Raw genomic sequence first — 19,462 nt, forward strand, 5'->3', positions numbered from 1 at the left:
CCGCGCTATGACAATCATTTATGGCACTAAAAGTGTTCCAGAGTACAATTGTTCCCCTTCCTTCTACAACAAGCATTGGTCCTACAACCATTCCCTCTCAATTGATGATGCATACGTGAATAAACCGGCACCAAAGAGGAAAGAACCAAGGCATTACGTGTTGTCGTATTCCTCTTTCCAAATACGGGTAAAGATCTAGGGGTTTCAACAGTTCACTTCAACATGCTATGTCAGTTAATTTTTTTTTCATTATAAAAATTCACTTCAGTAAACATAATGACAAAGATAATATGACAAAATGGTTTCCAAAGCCAATGAAATAGCTTCCTTTAAGGATAATTTTAGTAAATAAAAGATGGCATATTCTATTCTAAAAAGCATAATTTAGGTTAAGAAAATTCCGAATTACATAACAATCGAAATGAGACTTATAAAAGTTGTGAGGTATTTTTGAAACTATAGTTTCGAAATATGAAGAACCTTCTCCCTATATAAGTCGAGGGACATATTTTGGAAGTATGCTATTTGCAAAGTAAATAATAAAGGATGATAATCCACATTGAAAGAAGCTTCTAGTTATGGTCATTAATTCGAGAGGTGAATGTACCCCTCTGAGACATGCAACACGTATTGGTTACTACAAGTTGTGCCCCGAAAGGGATTTGAGAGCATCACCAAATTGCTCTTTTGGTAGTTCTCACAAGCTCATAAAAGTCCGTTGAATAACATGTTACTAGATTTTTAGCAAATCCTAATGACCAAAAATGGTGAATATAAGGACGATAACCTCGCGTTACAAAGCAGTGCCGAAGTAGGCCGACCGCTTCCCTAAGGTAACCCTAAACTAAGTGACAACCGATAGCCCCTATAGTTATACGTGAAAAATATGAAACAAATTGTAAAATTTATTACATTTTCGGAGCTTGAAAGGCAAAGCGAGAGACATTTGCAACAGTAGCAACATGTAGGTGAGATGATTTCGGAGATTCCAAATTCAAGCATTCACAGCACTAGGATTCGACGTGGACGTTTCTTTGGTTGCGGGATGGGTTGGCGACCGTGCTACCGAGTCGGCTTGCTGTGTCTTTGGTGGCTGAACAGCATAGCTATCGAGCATGATAGCCAATTCCTCAGGACTGATGCGCTTCGCACCTCCGGTGGAGAGTAGTCTCTTGGGGCATTTGGGAAAATAGTGCTCACCAGTGAATCTGCCTGTGGGAGAGACGGGATGTAAATTTTGACTTGAATTTTGCTGCGATCTAGTGATTGCAAATTTAGGCCCTCCATTCTCCACGCTCGCCGGCTCTGAATTGCGCTGCCTTCTCGCATCCTCCAACTCATTTTGACGCGTTTCCGCAAGCAGCGCCTTCTCTTTGGATAATTTCGTCTTGCGACGAAAGGATTTTCTATCGCTAAAAAAGATAGCCTTTTAATGTTTAAATTGCAAATGAGTCTCTATTTATCAGTACCGAAACAGTGAGTTTGGTTTTCGCCACAGTTTTAGTTAAATAACTCTACTCATTCGCAAATACTTTTTCTTTACTACTTTAGTGCATCCTGTATAGCCAAAGTTACTTTAGACAGAACATGTAACGAATGAGTCTTAGCCAAAATGTTTTACTCTGCGTCCCGCATATCTACGCACATTCAATGTAAACGAAAGAGGCACGCAACAACTGCGATTGTGTTTGAGCATTTTCAGTTAGCTCCGCAGATTTTTCCAATGAAATGTCTTGCTTTATTCGGGTGGTCACCTGAATAGGTAGAATAATACAGAACACTGCACAGAGTTTTACCGGCTTTCGATATTGAAAATTATCTTATACGTGGAAATTTCCAATTGCCCTACACCGCCATATTGTGTCATCAAATTGCACTGCCAACTAAACCAAAAATCATTCAACTAATGTGTGCAATTTGTCATTTCAGTGGGACTATTTCAAACTGTCAGTTAAGCATTTAGTTGCACAGGGGGACCGAAATCCCGCATTTATAACCTTAGCACACACAACATACGGAGAGGTTTTTTCAAATCGCAGCATGGTCAGTAGGAGATTTTAACGTGTGCACACACGGAGAAATAGGAGGTGAGACAACATTCACAAGATTGCATCTTGATGCAAAATAAATCATTGTGGTAATGAGTGTCTAATCCGTGCATGATTCTCCTTATATTGTACAGTTTGCTGGCCCTCTAGGGGATCAATTCCACCAACAGAACCCGAAGTGTAGGGAAACTCAATTTGCGAATTTGAGTTACCAAATGTGAAATGTATGATTTGAGGTGTGCGAGACTTGTTAGCAAATTAAGGAAATATTTAAAATGGATCGTACTTGTAGATGCGTAAAGATTTTTGGCTGGTCGCGGTTAGCAAATTGCAGTTGAGATCATGCAAGCAGCTTAGTTCGTTGGTTAAAATTCAAAGTATTTGGCAAAGATTTCACTTTACCTACAACCACAGCTACAAGTGGATGAGATTTTGAAGAGGGCAAAATAATGTGTGTGCGTATAATAAAAAGAAGCGGATCAATCCATATCTTTGACTTTGAGAAGTTAGAGTCATTTGCAGCGCCACGTTTTGTTCGCAACAGTGTGTTGATGCCTAGACCGCTAAATGTGTTTACTACTTCCGGAATTCTCGTAATGCAGAACCGGGTTACTTCTGGCTGAAGCAATTGCGTCTCGTTTACACAATCACTACTCCAAGCTGTTCATCTACACCTTACCACATGATCCATAAAATGCAAAAATAGTCGAAAGTTCTACCACTATTCCTAAAAGGCGACTTTTAGTCTCGTTTTTTGAATGATGGGCAAGGCCCTAAAGAATACAGACTAGTTCTTAATGAGTGCTTTTTTGGGAAAATTCCATTGCGTCTAGAAGCACTTTCAGTTGACGCAAAAGACGTATTTACTGCACCGATCGGAAGACGTTATTTCAACATTTTTGACTGGTTAATTCGCGTAGAGGTCAGCAGGCCACTCGGTTTCAATGAATATGTCCACTTAAAGAGTGGACTAGGTGTTGATTTACTAATTACATTTTTCACTAAGGGATCTGTTTTTTGGTCTTCAAAAAACAGGCACAGTCAAATTAAGCGAGTAGGCCATTCAAATGGAAAACTGCAATAGGTAAGTAGATTTAAGCTGTCAAATCACCTTATTAGTTGCACTGTGACATCATCTAGAAAAGCTTTTGTGATGTCAAAACTATTGCAGGTAGAAAACCGTAAAATGGCTTGGAATTTTCGCAGAGCCACAAGTGACGCAAAGTAATTTGTGCAACATGCATAATTAAATGGAAAGCTGATGGCGCACTGAGTTTAACGGCATAACTGGCAATCTTGGATTGAAGTAGTTGAATTGCTTCATACTTACATCACAGCCTTTACAACCGACGCAATCCAACAAGCCACATGAGCCACAAGTATGATAATCAAGAACACGAAGATTCCAACTGACTGCTCTGTATCTTCACCCATACCTCGAGTCTTTAAATCTGAAACAGGTGCTGCAAACCCCCTTGAGGAACATGAATAGAAACGATTCACAAACTTACCGAACCCGCCGACTGAATAACCAATCCTTTGATTGCGCTGTGCATCGATCACTGGCATCGCGAACGATGATTGGTCGTTCACCGGCGTGTGTGCGCTTCGGCTTTGATAATGTCTCTCAGAAAAATAAACGCGTTAATCTCTTCTTCTGGCACTAACCAGCCACATTGTCCTACATTTCTTACCAATGTCACCATGAGAAAAACAGGTCGTCACTTTCCTCAGGAACCCATAGCTATAATTTTATGATCACGATGTGTCCAGCCTCAAGTACATGTGCATCATTGGTTTGAACTTATTAAAGAATTTGCATATGCTTTTATAGAAAACCGAGAGATCCTCTGCCGATTATGACAGTATTCCCACTTAAATAAAGTACAATTGGTGAGCATTGTTAGGAACACTTGATTCGCAATTTAAGTCTTTTAATTTGAACCACTGAGGTGTTAAATGTCCCACGAGCTCTTGATCTTAATTCCTTATCCCATTAACTGGTGTTTCAAGGCAAAGTTGGGTGGGCTGGCCAAAGGCTTTTCAAATGCACGAAAAATAATTGGCATGTTTGAACATAAGCAAGCACCTATTAGTGGAATTAATCTTGATTGCCCTAAATCAAATTCGACCACAGTCCATAAATTACTCAAAGAGAATGTCAACCCAGTCGTGTTCACCATGGCCCTCATTTTGGGTGTAGTGAAGGGTTGCAGATTGACGGAGTTAAGTGATGCGAACACAGTGATTCGCTAGCAATAGTAAATCAGTAGCTAAAATGAAGACTTCGTTTCCCATTGCCAGTCAAGAAAACCGTACACCTGGAAAGTGTTTTCCAACAAAAAAAGGCTTGTACTAATTTAGTGGTAAGTTAGTGTTGGAACTTCGTGCCTCCATGCTGAATATGTGGTAAGTGATGTGTATAAATTTAAAAAGACAACTGCGAGAGACGCATGATCTTGAAAGTAAGTGATGCCAAAGAGTAAAGCAAATAAACTTTGCACCAGATGAGGTAACAGAAGGATAATTGACACAAGACGAGATTGTGTACCCTGCTCATCTGAATGAGGACCATATTGTTGCCGCGTTACCAGTCTTTCAGCATTCTGAAGGCGAGATTTTAATTTATATATAATGTTGAAAATTCATACTTAACAATTTTTCAAATGATTACTTTACGGTACCTAAATAAGCATTAGCAATACAAATCGTGGATACTAACCTGGGATGCAATACCTGTGTTTCCCCTTACATTAACCTATCAGCCTGAAGCAATTTTGCGGCTAAATGTCAAAAGTGTGACCTGTTTATGCAAAATACTATGCTTTGAAATTTTGTATGCACCTTTTGGTACTCCAGGCATACTTTTGGGGAGAGAAGGAGCACAACACTTTGAAGTAGTTAGATTTATGAAGGAAATTCCCTACTACATCATCGTACGTAAAATGTTCGGGACACATAAAATTGATCGACCTTAAAACTAGTTACTAAGTATTTTGCATGAAAGCAATAATTAAAAAATATATAAAATTACCCAAATAGCGTGAATACTACACCACAGAGGTACGTCTTCTGGTCTTTTGATTCCATTCTACCAATTTGTCAGCCTCTTGAGAACTCACCTAAGTACAATACGAGCCAGCAGATTTTACTGAATGTGACTTGTTAAAAAACTGGTGATTTGGAGAGTTTGCAAATGACAAATGAATTGAGCCATAATTGCTGAGGGCAATTTTATATTCAGAAAGTGATTATGCAAATCACCTATGTGCAGTATTAATGTACCTTACCGACGCCAATGTATGTCATTCTCATCAATAATGAGGGGGATCAACCTTTTTCAGAACAGCGTTTAGAAATTACAAACCTAGAAAGACAGCCTTTTGGAGTGAACAACGTTGACAGAATCATGCGCAGAGCCCCGCGACTTTCCTGAAGACGAAGGATGACATAACACCCGGGCTACTGGCATGGCCCTAGGGCCAGTCCACCCGGCGAAGGTACAATGGGTGAGACACAAAATGGCCCTCTTACCAATGTATCACACGTGTACCTAAATAGCTTTATTTTAAAAATACCATAATAGTTATAAACTAACCAGAGCCCGACTGCATAATGTTCTATCTACAAAAATCAGCTAGTGCGCATTGGAGGCTAGCGAATTTTGAATTTACTACTTCTCCTTACCTTCTTTTCCTCTGGGTGGTAGTTTTCACTCTTGTAATACATTATTTATGTTGATACAGATCTCATGCACATTCGTCGTCTCAAAGTTAGACTGATGGTCAGCCCTGGTTACATTCGAACTTTAGGTGCCGCATAACGAGGACTGGGAAATCCAGTCTCAGGACACCAAACTCGATGGTGCTTTAGCTACAGCATACTCATGAATAGGTCCACCCTTCTGAAAAAAGATCAGTCCAACTTTTAGTAACGATTCTGATTACATTACCTAACATCGGGAATTCCGAAGCACCAATGTTAAAGCTGTCACTGCCCTTATCACTGTTTCATCGCAGCTCCATTCTCATTCAGTTACCATCTAATATGATGAAAACATTTTAACATCGAGAAATGTGTTAACTGGATTGGTCTTGAGGTCGGGGTTTGTTTAAAGGACTAGATGAGAAACCTGGAGGATGCGATGCGAGTCATATACGACCGACCAGCCTTTGTAGCTTTCCGCTTTTTTTAAAATTCAGTTCCTTTCCTTATCCGAATAAACGATTTTGTTTTCCAAAAACACATAAAAAATTTAAAACAGCCAAGACTTCCCCTTACGTGAAATTAAAGCCCAATAACCACCGGAAATGATTTTCTCGTAGTTGTCAAGTAAAAAGCAAAGGGCCACATCAATGAAAATACCTCAAAGGATCAAGTCCATTTTGTTCACCATTCAAATAAGTTATGCTTCCACCTTACGAGCTTCTAAACTGCCACCTTGCCCAATTTTAAGTAACGCCAAATTTCTCGAATTTATTCTGTTTTAGATGCCAAAAAAGAACACGATGTATAAATCCCTCCGCAAAAGTTAAAACTAAACATTTTTACCTCCATACGTCGACAATGATTTCGTTTCTGCATTTTGATGGAAGGCATCCACTTGCAGGTATTGCCTTCCAACTAACCCGACATCAACTGAAAGTATTTATTGACACCATCTTCTGTCCGAGCCGAATAAAGCCAGCTTGTACGAATGGAGATTTTGAATGCTAATACCTGAAGTCTCTGATGGACATGGCTAATGAAATGAACTTACGGATCAGCTACAGACATGCACATGGCTATCAAATACACATTGATCAGTACCACATATCTGTTTGCTACTGTTTCATAGGATTTTATAATATTATCCACAATTCTGAGAACTCACTTATTTTGCGAAATCCTCTACTCCGAAGTAAAGAGTAACGCTAGAATTTTCTCAGTGCCTTTCTTTTATGATAGGCAAACAGAGTAGCCTGGTGTTTGAGCGCGTCATCGTTTGTGTAAGTCCTGATAGACGAGTGCGAGAGAATCAGGCATTTGCCTGGGACAACTTTCGCGAATCCTACTTAGCCCATCGGTTTGAAGCCAAAACCGACCAACAAGTCTGACAACACTGACAGTATATCCGACGGTCACTATCTACAAAAATGTGCTTATCTATGACTAATTTGTAGTGCTTATGAAACCACACCTACTCTCGAGAGGGAGACACGCAGGTCAACCGTGGAGGTAGCGACAACTCTAACGCATGTGCTGTCAAACGTGTTAGCAACTAATGGCTCTAAACACTCAACCGCCCCCATATTTGGTCGTCCCTATCGATATATGAGCTGTGGCAGGTAATCAAAGTAGGCAAAGTCCTTACCAGGAGCTTTTATTTCTTGCTGGTTGGGATGTGTGGGCTTACGATACTCATTCTATTGGCTACAGACTGGTGACCCCGAGAACAGTCATTACTAGTCTTACTCCCAGCATTCCCTTCCTTTGCTTATACTACCACTACCCCCAACTATTCAACCGACATCTGCACTGGGGTTAGCCTTTTCACGCCTGTGCCTAAATAACGCAACCTCAAATCCCCTGCATACACCTTCCAGGCGGGCAAGATGGCTATTCACACCGATGGTTGACAGCTTCACACTTTCGATCTCAGTCCATGATTTCAGCTTCCCCTCATGCTCACAATAGCTGACATCCAACAGCTCATCATCGGCGTCGACTTCCATTCGTAATTCGACTAATTCGGCGCTGTACGAGTACTGAAACGGCTTGGCTATGCTACTATGGTCTCCCCTTGTGGAAAGGCCACTTTGACTGGCATTCGATTAACGTTGCTACTCACGAACGAGTTCTCAGCACTCCTCTCTCAGTTTCCCAACGTGGTTCAACCGATCTCATCTAGCTCAACGCAGCACGATGTTGCGCATTATATAGTAACCACTGGCTCGTTTGTTTTAAAGCGACCAGAACACCTGTTCCTAACGAAGTTCGAGGCCTCCCAGTAAGCGTTTCATTTCATGTGTATTATGTGGTCTTGAAGTAGCCCTTGGTCTTCGCCTCGCCTTATGGTGGCTTAGACAAATCCAAACGACTGGAGATCTTGGGAGGCTACACACCATCCAATCCCATGGTGATGCTTGACAAGTGTTAAGCCGGAGGCATTCCATCTCTATTCCATTCAGGATGCCCCTTGTACCTTCCACACAAACTATTTTTAGCATTAATTCATAAAGATTTCAGTAATTAGTTAATAAGTTTTCTCGTTTGTTACTATGCATAACTCTACCATAATTCGTATAATCAGAAGCTTTTGACTAGTTCCTGAATTCTTCACCACATTCTACATGCAACAAAATTAAGGTTGTCTAATGTAAAAAATCGTAAAATGAAATCAAATATAGGGAACACTAGAGCTAACTTTATTTCATACAAAGTGCTGGTTTTAATCTCATCGCATTGTCCTTGGGTTTTTAAGACCCCAAATGCTGCATTTATTTCAAGGGACTATTTGTGATTATGCAGAAATCAACCGGCACGATGATTAGCGAGCTCGTCATTGAAATAGCTCTAACATTTCATCTCCAGTTTTATAAAACTAGTACTAGATGTACGATGAGAAAGTCGTAGATTTTTTTAATATCAATCATTGTACAACGCCTAAACACATTTTCAAAGCACAAAATCAGAACTAAAAAAGAAAGCTATGAGCCTAAAATGATTAGAGCTTATTTAAAAGTAACATAAAGTACCGCGCTTATAGTAGTCCAGGTTCTTGAAACGTCTGATAGGGTTGGGATCCTCCGTAAAGGAATCTACAAATGAAGCTCTAGAGTAGCTGATTGGCAGGATCTACGGATTACAAAGGTAATATCCATTTTCATTGGTGGTTAGAATTGTGTATATGTGAAGGAATTAGTTCCTGGTTAAAAACAGTTAGACGCTAAACTCGTTGCCTCCATAATAAGCCTCATGCCTTCAATAATGTTTATGGAAAGCAGATGAGGCGGTTCAGATTATAGATAGCACCCGTTTTACTTCAAACAGAGAAGAGGGTATAGTATCATCTCTGCCAAGATGCAGTTCACGCTAATGTGCACTACCATCATCGCGGTTCCAGCACGTTGGCTGAGTGGCACCAAGGTTAAGGAAACATCGAGCCCGAGAGCGCCTACCGCTTTCGACTGAACCGCATTGAATAAGGGCTATGAATATGGTCCACATTTAGTGCGCAGTTGAAATAATCACTACACCAGGACTTTTCATTTGTAGCTAGTTCCAAAAGCCGTCAGTAAAAAGTCAAGTAGTATCAGGACCAAACACGATCTTATTTCTATGAGTCACCAGAAGCGTCCAAATCACAGTAGGCTTCGAAAGCAAAACGAGCAGCCTTACGAAATACCAATGAAATAAAACACAATAAATACTCAATTTCGCTCAATTATCAAATGTTAGTGAAGATCTGGAAGAAGCGTATCATAATTATCGTCCTCTGTATTAGCTAGAGTTTTATTAGGGTAACTTTACCTTCTGCAAGTGTGATCTACCCCAGTTGGAATTCATACCGCTGAAGGCAGCTCCATCTATCTCTCTAAGCGTTGAAGACAATTCGAAATAAAAGGCAGGAGTGTTAAACCAGCACAATTTTAATGACAGTTGGTTATATACAGAGAAGTGGGTGCTGGTAAATGCCCACGCGTACAACAATTATAAACACACCGGTATTTAAAAAGGCGCGAAGGGTGAGGTACCGACACAATAGACAAGTTAATGTACAAAAGTGGGAGAGGGAGAGAGAGGACAGTTTGGTAAGCTTTACAACAACATCCGCGTGAGGGATGTCGACTCGCTGCAAGTTGATTGGGTTGGTGCGTTGGTTGTTGGAGTAGTCATTGTAGTATAACCACTGTGGTAAGGTGTGGTCGCTACAGAAGCAATCAAAATAAAAACCAAACATTTCAGCCTACTTATTTAAATAAGTAAAAGCTATTTGTACTTGCCTGGAGTGAAGACGGGTGCGGGAGAGGGAAACACTGCATTGTTTGAAGCTGCGAAAGGAGCGACTGCCGGAGAGCACGAAGTTGAAGATGACGTTTCTATGGTTAAATTAGTCACCAGAAATAGCTAAAAAAACTTGGAGTCAGTCGTATTCCCTAGAATACTAGTTATGGCGAAAGGTAAGAGGATGGAAATGGCCGACGTTTGAGAGAATTTACCAAACCGAACAGCAAGAAATTTAAACATGAACAACTAAACCAGCGCAGAGGTGCGAGCGAAAAAACTCACGAGCTTGACTGAAGACAGGAAACATGGGGAAAATACCGTGGGCGTTGGAGGTGACCGGAGGGGCGGCGGAGGGGGGTGTGGATGACTCCACGGAGGTGGCGGTGACGGTAGCTGTGGTGGGGTCGGCGACTGCCGATTTGACCGAAGCGGTAGCACCTGCAGAATTGGCAGTCGATGGGGTACTGGAGGACCACGGGGTTGCACTTGGACCTTTAATGAAAAAGGTGTTGATTGACGGAGTGCACCAAAAGGGGAGGGGCAGCAGGAAAGGAGAGTTTAGCGTACTCGTAAAGACTGGAAAGATGGGGAACATGCCACGGCTGGAGCTCGAGGTGACGGCGGCAGTCGTGGAGGCGGTAGCCGTGGCGGGGGGAGAAGCAACGCTAACCTGAGCTGGTGTTGTTGGTGACGAAGATGACGATACCGGTGTGGTGTTCACCACTGTGACGGGAGAGACCTGTTGCGATGCGGACTGCTGCTGGTTCGCGGACTTTGCTTGTGGTGGAGACGCAGTAAACAGAGGAAGGCGGCCCTGCAAGGCTTTTACGAAGATAATGTGAGAAGCCACTAATTGTAGCATTACCAGAGTTCATTTCCATCATACACGGCGTAACTCTCTTGTCATCACTTATAATGCCCATGTCATTGAATTCCTTGAGAATGACCTGTTCTTCTGTCGCCCATTGTGATTACACAAGTACGACTCTGAGGCTAAGTAATGTCAAGAAATTGAAAATTAAAGGAAAACTGCGAAAATCTAATACCACTGATAGTCGGAGCCGAAAACGAATAAATAAAGCACCAACTTAGCGCAAGTAAATCTGTTGAGTCAAGATATTTTCATTTAATCATATTTCCATCCATGCTGCGTGAAAAGTGGACTCCGAACCATAAGTGTTGTAAAAGTGGGAAAAGTGTAACAAAATCACCGATGGAAATACATGACCTTGGTTAAGGCAAAAAAACACACCAGGGATATTTCAGCAACTAAAGGTGCGCTCAAACTCTTATTCGGTAAGTGGGAACATACCAAAATCCCTCATTTCTATTCTCTTTCAGATGAGAATCTCCAAAACCTACTACATTTAAGATTTACCAGGACAACACGTAAACTAGGCTGTACTGGAACTGAATTTAAAAAACCAACAATGCTTGTGTACATTAAGTACCCATGCTACAACAAGGAATAGGTGCTACTTATTAATGTCTGTAGTCTGCGTTCTTCATCTAAGGCAAGCGTATGCTGAGGGTAATGCAAACTAACATCGTATAAGTGGTAAATAACATGCGCCAAAGTGCACGAGCAATCAGAAAGCAAACGGGTAAACGGTTCGCATTATTGTCTGCTTTATGACTAAGTAATGGTGACTCAGCGCACACCGTCCCAACCGCAAGGGAGCGGGGAGCGCGCCCCCATTTGAGTACAGAGCTGCCGACAGCACCCACTGTCGATGCTAGAATCGCAAGGAGGGGGTTCGCGTGCCCGATCTAACCACCGCGACTGCCACCAAAGTGGACCAATGCGACCCCGAAATTAAGTCCAAAAAAGATGCACATTAGAATCACGACAAGATTAAAGAAGGAAGTTGGAAGTTGCATAGGAAGAAATTAGAAAGGCGGAAACGAACGTCTGCTTACTTGGATGTGTGGTCTGCATGTGCCGCTGATACTCCCATCGCCGACTAAAGCGTCTTGGACAATGCAAGCAACCGAAGGCTTTGATTCCTAAAATCCAAGGCATGGGACTAGATTTTGCTAAAGGAACCAAAAGTAATTCACAACAAGATCCGAAATGGACGTGCAACTCCACTGCTAAAACATCCTAAAGGCCCCACAAGAACCAGCACAGGTAATAGATCACAGCTGTTTCTTAACTCACTCGAAGGACTATTCGGATTTCTTTTCATCGGCTCGAGAAAGGACTTTCAACGCAGAGGAAAATCTTTAAAAGCCAAGCACTTGACCAGGGAGTATGAGTTACTACGATGCTATAAATTTTTTAAATTTAGAGTTGTAGTTTTTCACGCATCAATTTGATGGTACGCCCTTATTTGAGCGCTAAGACGACCTTTGCCCGCATGGTCAGATTAACCGACACAAGACATTGCTTGGCCCACATTTGCTAGTGGTTTGGTTGTATGACCACTGCACAATGAAGGAGTTCAACTCACATGACCAGAAATAGAAATATGCAGTGATGGTCCTCGAACGCATGACAAAGAAACTTAAATGCTTTAATTGACACTACCCTGATAGGCAGGAAACTGCTTGATGTAAATATAATTTACAAATACATAAACCCCAATAACTAGCACAAACGCATAGCAGGGCATTAAAAGTAGGCAGGTAGGATCAACCTGGGAATTTATGGGACATTTGGGCTGAAACGGCTATTTTCGCCATTGAAGCAAAACGGCTTAGAAGCTTTGGTAATATGGATACGTACAGAGCATCCAGCAGCGTCGGAGGTCAAACTCAGGAATTCAGTTAAAAGACCCAGCATTTCACTTCAAGCCATTGGAAACAATCAATGGTAACATCCAACTAAGCCAACAACCCATAATGCTTCAGAAACAACAGACTTCACGGAGTCGAACTAATTCCAACTTATCAAGTGGTATACCAGCCGTCATCAATTTAGGAAGTCTCAATAAAAGTACGCCCAAAAACACCGTCTACGCGCCAAAAATGAGTCGATTGGCAATAATAATGAAGAACTGCAAAGAACTCAGTGCGAGTCCATGTTGAAGAAAAAGGAAATTTAGGGCGATATATGGTCTGTGCTGATAATATAGCATAATTAGCATAGGGTGAAGACAAAACGCCCAAGTAATGAAATTTTGAAGCATGTAGTAAATGGGTGAAACACTAACCCTGATGAACTGTCATGATGTGGCGAACGAGTTTGTCATTCCGTGAAAATAATCGGGAACAAGTGACGCACTGGTGCCTTTTTATACCTAGACATTTAAATAAACTACTCAGATGAAGGTAACAAAAGGAAAGAATAAGCATTAAACTAACAACCTAGACAATAAACCTAAGACAAGATTACAACCGTTGAGCTTCAATGGAGAACTAAATCCCACGACCTTACGCCGACATCACTTCGAAGTTCATGAATTAAAATAAGTAGGTAAGTGAGCAGACTGAGCTCTGCGGAAAAGTGAATAATGATATAGAGCAGGCTGTAAACCAGCGAAAACAACAGCCGACCATACTAAGAAGCGGTTGATAACGTATCAAAGGTGGCCACAAAACACGTCGGGTAAAGCATGCACAAACCGTGATGAAGCTCGCTAAGATGACGCTTGACTTTGTCCCTTCGATTGAAAACCTTACCACACAAGGAGCATTCAAAAAGCTTGTTCGGACCTAAAAGCAAATGAGAATTAACTAGCTTTGCTGAAAAAAAAACCTATGTTAAAATTGTGAAGAGTATATTAGTGAGAAATCTTACTTCCATCCCCTGGAAGTTCATGAATCTCGCCATCTAAGTTGATGGTATTTCTGTTTGCCATCTAGGGTTAAGTAGAAATGTGAATGTTACTGAAACACACGGGTTAAACAGTTTGCCTCGACAGACTATCTTGAAGGAGAATAACAGAACTTAAATAAAGTCCAAATGCTAAATGGTTAAAAAAGGCACTCCAAAGCCTGGCCCGAATCACGAGGACGTGAACGGGGTTTCGAAGCATTTGACTAATTAATTAATTAATTAATCTGCATTTATCCAATAACAAACCTGAACCCATTGCCTTTGATAGGCACCAAGAGGCAAGTGAAAGGAATTAAAAGCATGGTCGCCAGGCTCCAACTTTAGGGACTGATTTACGCCAAGGGTAAATTGCGCACCCTGAGACCCATTTTGTTGAAGTGACTGCTGAGGCGACTGATCAATTGACTGATTATTGGACGATGAAGATGAGTTCGAAAAAAATGAGGCTAAAACACAGTACCAGCAGTTGATGGCGACAAAAAATATGGATGAATATAAAATTACGCTTAGAATTCACAAAAATAGGGGATTTACAGTTATTGGGGTGACCTGGTTGAAACGCATGAACAATATGGGTAAAGTCTTTGCTCAAATCCGAGTCCTCCAAATCTAAAAAGTGACAAATTAAGGGCGACAATATACATTTTGACACGGCAAGACCCAGCTTAACAAGCTTTAGCAGTTTGTTTGAGGCAACGGTTTCACAGTTCGGAATCAGGATCTTCTTCAGGCTTAAAGCGAATACTCCGTACCCATCATGTAACAGTTGGCTAAAGGAAATAAACTGACCAGATTAGTCACTTACTTTATCACTAAGGGATATAAAATCTCCCTATCCTCCGAAGACATCATCTCAGCGGTTTTATAGTACGTAAGTCAATTCGGGCATATTAAAACAACATATGACTTTCGGTACCCGTAGCCCATGAAGCAAACCTACCCGATAAGCTAAATTAAAAAATTTTCAACAAAATTTTTTTTACGCGACTGAAAAACGATGTTGTCAGCACCCTTTAATTTCAAAGGTAGTGGGAGAAAATACGCTAGAAGCAGAATTTCATGCTTCACCCTTAAGCACTGCTAATTTAGCTAACTTTGGTATTTCATACCAAACTACGTGCTTTAGTTATAAATTCGGTAATGGCAATCTTGCTTTCCGCAAACTGGCGCCAAATCTCATAATTAACCTTTTCCTAGCTTGCTTGCATACAGTACTTTAAGTAACTGACTAAACGGACTCCAATGGCCGATAGCAGATCAACTTTAACAGATCCGCAATTCATACATTGGCGTTCGACTCCCTTACACCAAAGCAACAATCCGGCTGGCGTAAACTGAAAACCAGATTCGCTACTCCATTTCCCTGAGTCCGACCCCTACTGATCAGAGGGGCACATCTCCGACGCGCGGCTTGATTTCACAATCCCACTCCAGGCCCACACTAGCCCCGCTTTTTAATCATCTGTCGACAGCATTTCCAAGGCAAATATTGATTCTAATCAGTTGTTCACTTCTACTACAATTGGCCTTCTACGCAGCAAAAATCAAACTAAATGATTGCAACCAAGATCGTGGTTATGATGAAAACGCAGAAGCTCCAACACCGCGCTCTTGTAGAGACTATACAAACATTTTCTTGAAATCCACGTACACCTGCTGGAAATCAGCCAGTCACACAGAAATCCATTTCAGCAGAGAACGAGTCAAAACGGCAGCCTGTGCAAAGAATCAGCCATCACAATACAAGTTGTCACAGCTGCGAAAAGTTCCATTCTACCACTTCAAAGACCCTCGCGAGGGCTTAACTTCACTCACTGCTACTTGTATCAAAGAGGACAATGCTAGCTTGATCGGATTCATTACACCTCAGACAACATTGGCTTCACATCGTCTACATGGAAAGCGTCGCTAAGACAAAAGAGCAAGTGGTATCGGTCGGACGGCAATGGATGGACATTGAAACAAATACAGGACCTCAACGAGAGCGGTAAGGTATAAAAGTCTCTCGTTTCCTCGGTGACGTAAAAATGGAACTTAAAAGGCATCGGACGACGCACTCGACCACTTACATGTTGATCTACATCGATATTTTATGAGACGAGGGGAAATACTCCAAGGTAATATCAAGCTAATCAGAAAATAGAGCATAAAAGTAAAATTAATGCATCGCACTATGTGGAGACTTGGATGGGAAGGCGCCACAGAGTTTACGCAGTGCTAGTATTGAAGATGAGATTCATAAAATGTGTTGCAAATGCCAGCAAAGGTTTAAAGGGAGCAGGAAACTCCAACAGTAACGGTAGAGGACTTACTAAAAGCACACTCCTAAATGTAAGGGAAAAAAGACATCTTAGAATAGGTTTCTATCTTTAATGACGATATGTACATCGAAACGATAAATACAGTCAAAATGCGTGCAGTTTGTCAAATAGCGGGAGCAAGTGCCCCCAGTGAGACTGATTATGAAAGCAAATATGAGAAGTGGACGTGTGATATGTAAATGTCACTATTACTTGCGATGTCGGTGAGTGCGAGCGTACCAAGGCTTGGAGCTGGCGTGTCTCCGACGTTGGCGCCGCCTCTGCGCGCTGCGGTGAGCGGCTGCAGCGGCGGCGGCCGCAGCAGCTGCAGTGGAGGAGCGGAGAGCGGCCGTTATAGATCGCCGAGGCGAGAGCGGCGCGGCACTACCAAAACCGGGGAGGCCGGAGAGCAGTGGGTGTATCGGCTCGGTATTCAATGGTGCCGGGACGTAAACTTGACTTCGTAATTCTGATGGCGCTTTAAGAGGGGAGGAGATTCGAGACGAATCTGCACGACAATTTGAAAACACTTGCATGATTGGGATTAAAGAATCAGACAAATTCCAAGAGATGTGAACACGAACACTTGAAACGATTCAACTATTCACAATTCTACCTTTTTCACAGCAATATGACTCCACAGTAGACAACTTACTTGACGTTCTATGACCACTCTTTTGAAGGACATTGAAGAGATATTTAATCTCGTGCTTCAAAACTTCTTCACCTAAAATACTCGTTGAAAGATAAGAGGAATTCTCGACTTACGATGCAAGTTTCTCAGAAACTCCTTCGCTTGCGTGGGTGTGAAGTACCGGAGGAATGGTTTGAGTTTCTCATTGATATTACTACAATCGCCAAAAGAGCTGTTACTTCATACGAGTCGAGAAAAGATTTTGAAATACAAAAGCGAGATTACAGCGAATAAAAAATAGTAGTAAAATGAATGAGCACTTTTAGAAAAACCCACTAAGCATATATTCTGATCGTAAGCAACTGAAGGAGATCATGAATAAACATTCGACTAAATAGTGCTTACAACAAACAGGAAAAGAAGGATGCAAATGGGAGAAGGTGTGAAAATGCTTAGAGCATAAAACTACTGTAAGATGTAATAATGTGACGAATCAACAGTTGAAGGAAAATAGATTCATCGCTCGTAAAAACTCAAAGGAAAATAATACATTATAAGGAAATAACACATGAACGATGGTGCACGAGTTAAGCTTACAAGGCGTCATAGTCCTCAAAATCTGATGATGAACAACACTGTTCTTGAGGCAGTGAAATGACGCCAGGCACAACAAGAGGAATTCCTCGAGTGGGACCAGAAGACTGGAGTGCGAAAGGCGCAGCCAACCAACTGCCGGCTGGCGGAGAAGCGGGACTGGATTGAGGTGTGAGCTTCTTCCTATTTGTTCGCGAAATCGGAGTAAGTTTGTGGCGATGGGCCAGTGGAGACAGCGGAGGTCTGGGTTCAAGTTTTTGCTGTCGTCGCCTGGGTACCTTATAAGTTAAATACGCTGACAACTGATAAATGAGGCCATGTGATCGACCGATTTCTTTGCGTTTTTGCCGCTCCTGAAGTCGCTGAGTGTAGATATTAACATGCGCCACATGCAAAGCTGAAAACATAAAAGCGTAACCAAAAAGAAAATCATGACTTTAAGTGAAAGTAATGAAAACAACATACCATTTTCCAGATCATCGCAGTCCGAGCGAACATTTAGCCTTGTAAGTAAACTCTCAGCATCGTTGTCATAATCTCTTTCAAAATCATCTCTCAGCACCATATAGCCCAAAAGCTGCTGCTCTACAGGTTCTAACAAGACAGGCTTCTCTTGTCCGACCAGTGGTGAAAAGGAGGTATGATCGTTGACCGAATTTGGTTGAAACGTGTGCCCACACAATGTAGGAGCTAAAGGACCTTGCAGATAGAAACTAGCATAGTGTTCATAGCAGTCTTGAGGGCTTCGATGGGAGCATTTGTCCGAAATGTCCTCCCTCGACTAATGAAAATGGCCAAGCAAACACCTACCAATTCCCTAAGCCATATTGCTCTATTGCGTATAGCAACTCAAGTTCCTCGGCATCTGGCCATCCATTTATAATGCATGAGCCATCCTCAGTGGCTTGCGTAAACTAAAACAATGCGTTTCTTAGATAGAGGATACTTTAACGTTGTAGCGGTGAGAACGTTTGTGATGACCAGCTTCGACACCACAAGAAAAACACTAAAATGTTACATCAGCAAGATGTAGACTTACAAATAAGCAAAGTTTCACACCTTTACAGTCAAAACAATCGATAAATAAATGATGAAATTTCTTTAAACAGTAAAAACACCTGATCTCAGCCATTTCATTACGTACCGCAGAACACCCTTTAGGTTAGGCCGCCACAACTTCAAAAGTCCCATTGACCTTCATAAAATGGCAATTTCAATCACATGATGCTCTGAATAGTTTTTAAAGGAGTGCATTGTTATATTACAAGTAGCTATAAATCTACATTGTACAGATGCAACACTAAACCTTTTGATACAGAAATTAGTCCCGAAAGTAAAAATGATACAACTAATGATATATGTTTGACTGAAAAGTGTTCCGCAAGGGAACAAATTTTGCAGCTTGTAGAATGATAAAATAACATGCCTTGCCGTCATTTATCAGCTTGGCCTCGTGGTCATATTGGCAGTCCATATGAGAGCATGCCAGTAGTTCTTATGTAGCTCCCCGAGAAATGTTTGGAGATAGGAGAATACTCGGGTAGCAAATATATGGTTTACGTACACTAGGGCCTAGGGATTACAAACAGGGTCTGGAATCGAGGCTGAATTATGGCGAAGCCTCTAAATCCCCCTTTTCCAAAACCGAGAGTTAGTTAACGTGTCATGCAAATGCAGCTCACATATACGAAGTTGTAGGATTGTGCATTCCTTAGTAATATATTGGGTCACAAAAGCCTCGTGGTAACCCAGATGCAGGGTACGTATTCTGAAATATTTTCAAAATATCCAAGGCATTTTAAATGTGTATGTAAGAGCACTATGTGCTGTAACAAATATTTGCAGGGATTTTCGGTTAATTAATTAGCACTATTTTTCTTAACCATTTTCTTTTGCTTCAATGGCGAAGACGACATTTGTGCTCCCAGATAGTGTCAGCGATGGGGAATTGGCTTGAGGTGTTACCTTAACCCATTTGCAAACAATTGAAGTATACCTCTGTCCTTGCGTAGAAGCGTTTCATTGACGTACAAGATAAAATAATCTAGCAAAGTTGGAGCTTTTGTCTGAACATATTTGAACACATATTTCGAGGCATTCTGAATTTTTGCCGTCT

At 41.5% G+C, this 19,462-nt stretch overlaps 3 protein-coding genes across 3 annotated transcripts; all 3 read right to left on the reverse strand. All coding sequences in view use genetic code 11, as the record gives it.

The window, feature by feature from the left end:
- Positions 1 to 994: 994 nt before the first annotated feature.
- EGR_06064 (hypothetical protein) lies at positions 995 to 7,762 on the reverse strand (the record flags this gene model as incomplete). Its single annotated transcript, XM_024495313.1, has 4 exons — positions 995 to 1,412; positions 3,379 to 3,522; positions 3,560 to 3,672; positions 7,625 to 7,762. 4 exons carry the CDS (start codon positions 7,760 to 7,762, stop codon positions 995 to 997), a joined length of 813 nt encoding a protein of 270 aa, XP_024350268.1.
- A 1,003-nt stretch (positions 7,763 to 8,765) lies between these two features.
- EGR_06065 (hypothetical protein) lies at positions 8,766 to 14,670 on the reverse strand (the record flags this gene model as incomplete). Its single annotated transcript, XM_024495314.1, has 10 exons — positions 8,766 to 8,848; positions 9,753 to 9,958; positions 10,375 to 10,529; positions 10,615 to 10,851; positions 13,417 to 13,507; positions 13,541 to 13,694; positions 13,780 to 13,840; positions 14,065 to 14,264; positions 14,353 to 14,588; positions 14,624 to 14,670. 10 exons carry the CDS (start codon positions 14,668 to 14,670, stop codon positions 8,766 to 8,768), a joined length of 1,470 nt encoding a protein of 489 aa, XP_024350269.1.
- A 427-nt stretch (positions 14,671 to 15,097) lies between these two features.
- EGR_06066 (Transcriptional adapter 2-beta) lies at positions 15,098 to 18,820 on the reverse strand (the record flags this gene model as incomplete). The annotated part of the gene is made up of 9 exons (XM_024495315.1): positions 15,098 to 15,194; positions 16,359 to 16,626; positions 16,774 to 16,845; positions 16,887 to 16,966; positions 17,350 to 17,743; positions 17,812 to 18,089; positions 18,157 to 18,260; positions 18,293 to 18,352; positions 18,737 to 18,820. 9 exons carry the CDS (start codon positions 18,818 to 18,820, stop codon positions 15,098 to 15,100), a joined length of 1,437 nt encoding a protein of 478 aa, XP_024350270.1.
- Positions 18,821 to 19,462: the final 642 nt, after the last annotated feature.

This window comes from Echinococcus granulosus (genome assembly GCF_000524195.1).
Source record: "Echinococcus granulosus chromosome Unknown EG_S00050, whole genome shotgun sequence".
Classification (NCBI taxonomy): Eukaryota; Metazoa; Platyhelminthes; class Cestoda; order Cyclophyllidea; family Taeniidae; genus Echinococcus; species Echinococcus granulosus.